Below are 3392 nucleotides of genomic sequence, written 5' to 3'. Positions count from 1 at the left end.
TGTAAAACGTTTTATATATGCGAAAGAAATTAGCGAGAAGGAATCTAATACCTTAACAGAATGCGAAAGAATGATGTATTCAGCCAAAAGCAACATGAAACAAACCTAACACAATTTTTTTGTCAAAAATAAAAAAATTCGGATTAAAGATCAATTAAATTTTTATACAATAAATAAATGTTTTTTCACTTTACTTTGTTTTTCTTTCAACTGCATACAACACACGTATATGTACCTACTAATTACGAAAAAAAATTCTCAAAAATATACATATATAATATGTATTGCGTATTCACTTATACGAAGAATTTTTGGTACCCCTTCATATTCGTATAACTGAGACTTCACTGTATTGCCTACCATTTCAAAGCAATCAGGAAAAAAAATATTACCTTTCTTGAAGTAGAATAAATTCGCTAATAGAGCTTTCCATTCCAAAGTTACAGAGATATAGTTTATAAAAGAAAAAAAAGAAATTTTGTTTCTCTTTATAACATGAAAATTTATTTATGTGTGAATTTATTTTTGCAAAGGCAAAACTACTAATCCTACAAAGATAAACTTAATAATCCACTTTATGGTGCATTTAACTAGCTTCAATGGGAGTACTAATATACATCTCTACGGGATATATTTTCTGATGTATAGTTTTTCAAACACCAAAACTTTTTTTCTTATAGTGACGATAAATAGCTTTTTTCCTTATAATAACATTTTTTGAACTTATATTGGCTAAAATCATTGAAACTACTAATTATACAAAGATAATCATTATTTATATTGGATAATCATTAATTTAAGATAATTTTTATAAACATCACATAGAACTGCTTTCGACAAAGACTTGTTTTCTCTGTTCCTCCATTTTTTTTGGAACTTCTTACCCTTACCCTAACTTCTTCAAACATCAGTTATTTCTTTCCCTCCCAATCTTCCGATTAAATATAAAATTTAAAATTAGATAATCTACTTTAGATATTTTGAACTACATATGTGTAGCTAGACCACAAACAATCATTTTATGTTCATTGTTTTTGTTCTTAAGAGACATGGTCACAACAAATATGTTTTTTTCATTCCATGGTGCATTAAACTAGCTTCAATATGAGTACTAGTAGACATCTATTTGTATAAGAGTTCCTGAGTTTCAAAAAAAAAAAAAAAAAGAAAAGTTTTTCAGATAATGAGAAACTAAGGAAGAAATTAGTCATCATAATTAAGGCTTCATCATTATGACAGCCATTTTATTTTCATCTGCCGGTTGAGGAAAATTTGTTCTATCATTTTTCTTAATTTTTTTATTAACGTGCAAATCGTCAAATTGTTTTCGGTTTTAGGCACTTTAAGCTTTTGTACGCATTCGATCAAAGGATTGCCCAGTATGAATTCCTCTTATAATTTTAGCTACTATCAGAATCCGTAAAATAAAGTACTTTATTCTAGTGGAAATTCCTGAGTTAGGTGTCCGAGAGAAGGTTAGAAAATTAATAATAACCTTGTAATGTATTCAAATTACAAGGTTAATTAATATTTTTTAACTCATATCCACTATAAGAAACATGTGTTTTTTATGTTTATTCAAATACAGATTTACTTAACCTAATTGTAAAATTAAAAGAACAATCTTAACTAATAAAGGCCCTATTCTAACTTATCCTAATTATATCTATGTACTTATTACTAACTTATAATCTAACCTACAATTAAAATACATACAATTGATATTTATGTCCAAAGGTTTAGTACTTGCACTCAGCTGGTCGTGGCAGAGAGAGAGAGAGAGAAAGATCACTTCTCAATACAGTTTTTAAACATAACTAAGCTCACAGAGAAAACCAAACAATACACTAGCTTTACATCAATGTCCATTCATTAAAAAAACAACCGACGACAGAACATATGATTTTTCTCTCCCTCTCTGCCCGATACCTCCCGCGCATGCGCCGCCATCACCAATTCCTCTGTCTCGTCTATTACACCCTGAAGAAATAGACCAAATGATGTTGTTAGGACAAACTTGTGAAAATCAAATCAAAATTCAAAAAATTGTTGAGGTTAGATTATCCAGTCGACAATATTTTTTGTTGTGAGTTATTACCTGCCGTATTATTATAACTGTTTTAATTAGATCACAGCTGTAGACTTCTGCCATTGCACTCACTCAAGAGGTAAACAATCCCCCAATGGTTCTCGATTGAGGTTTGGGTCTAAATTGGCATAAATAATAATCCATTTATTTATAATCTTAAACTTTCTTGAGGCTGGTTAATTATGTTTAAATAAATAAAATTTTATCCATTTTAGTCTCAAAACATTTTTATTCCATTTATAAGTCTGACGTTTCCGCCAGTTCGGCCATCCTCAGGGACAATCTTAATACAATTTTAAAACTAAATCATTTTAATAAAACTACTTCATGCAGGCTATTATGCCTAGGTCAATCCAACAAATTACTCTAATTAGTCAATTTTCATATTAAAATAAAAATTGAAAATATTTATCACAGTCACCTTCTTTGTTAAAAATTGATCACAAAGATTGTTGTGATAAATATTTTTAATTTTTATTTTAATGTGAAAATTTAAAAAATAGGGTAATTTGTAGGATTGACCTTGGCAGAATAGCCTGCATGAAGTTTTTTTTTTTAAAATGATTTAGTTCTAAAATTTTATTAATATTGTCCCTGAGGATGGCCGATTTGGCTGAAATGTCGAACTTATAAATAGAATAAAAATGTTTTGAGACCAAAATGGATAAAATTTCAATTATTCAAAAATAATCAGTTTATTTTGTTGGGTTATAACCCACTACAATGGAACATATAGTCCTGGGGATATGTAGCTAAAATATAAACATTACTCAACCTCTTAGTTACTTCCTGAATTATTGAATTAAAGAATTATACTCTCTGTAAAAATATAAAAATTAAGATGTTGGTTAAGAGAATTACTCAAATACTCTACTATGAAAGTCTATGAAAGACTTTTATATCTTCATTTGTCCATACCTGTTCTGGTTCCTTTTTTGTTTCTTACATATTATCATTTTGTATTTTTCCAGAAAATGAGAGACCAGAATATCGACTTAAACCAATTTACGTTTTCTGTGGTAGAAAAGGATGTTGTTGTAATAGGTAAGTATAATTAATAATTGTTAAATATCATTTAAACATTGTACAAATACTTATTACTCCCATATACCCATATGTTGTGTAGTGGCATCCTGATAGATTGCTACAAGTCACATTTCCCATCCATCTTAACCTCCTTGCCTTTATATCATTAGATATTGACTGAATGACTAGTCGCTACAAGTACTGTATATTATTGTAGGGGTTCAATCCCAGAATAAATAAAGAATATTATTATTAATTGGAGAAGTTTGTCGGGGGG

At 28.9% G+C, this 3392-nt stretch overlaps 1 protein-coding gene across 1 annotated transcript in view; it reads left to right on the top strand.

Moving 5' to 3' along the window:
* The window catches only part of LOC106683124 (oxidative stress-induced growth inhibitor 1), a 47773-nt gene that overhangs the window by 11724 nt on the left and 32657 nt on the right, over positions 1–3392 (top strand). Inside the window, exon 2 of the mRNA XM_067051456.1 lies at positions 3061–3133. Within this exon, the coding sequence (XP_066907557.1) occupies positions 3064–3133 (70 nt within the window). The 5' untranslated portion in view covers positions 3061–3063. The remainder of the gene's footprint in view (positions 1–3060; positions 3134–3392) is intronic.

The sequence above is a fragment of the Halyomorpha halys genome, unplaced genomic scaffold (genome assembly GCF_000696795.3).
Source record: "Halyomorpha halys isolate HHAL.00 unplaced genomic scaffold, Hhal_1.1 Scaffold468.1, whole genome shotgun sequence".
Taxonomy (NCBI): domain Eukaryota; kingdom Metazoa; phylum Arthropoda; class Insecta; order Hemiptera; family Pentatomidae; genus Halyomorpha; species Halyomorpha halys.
This window is presented reverse-complemented; position numbering and strand designations above follow the sequence as displayed.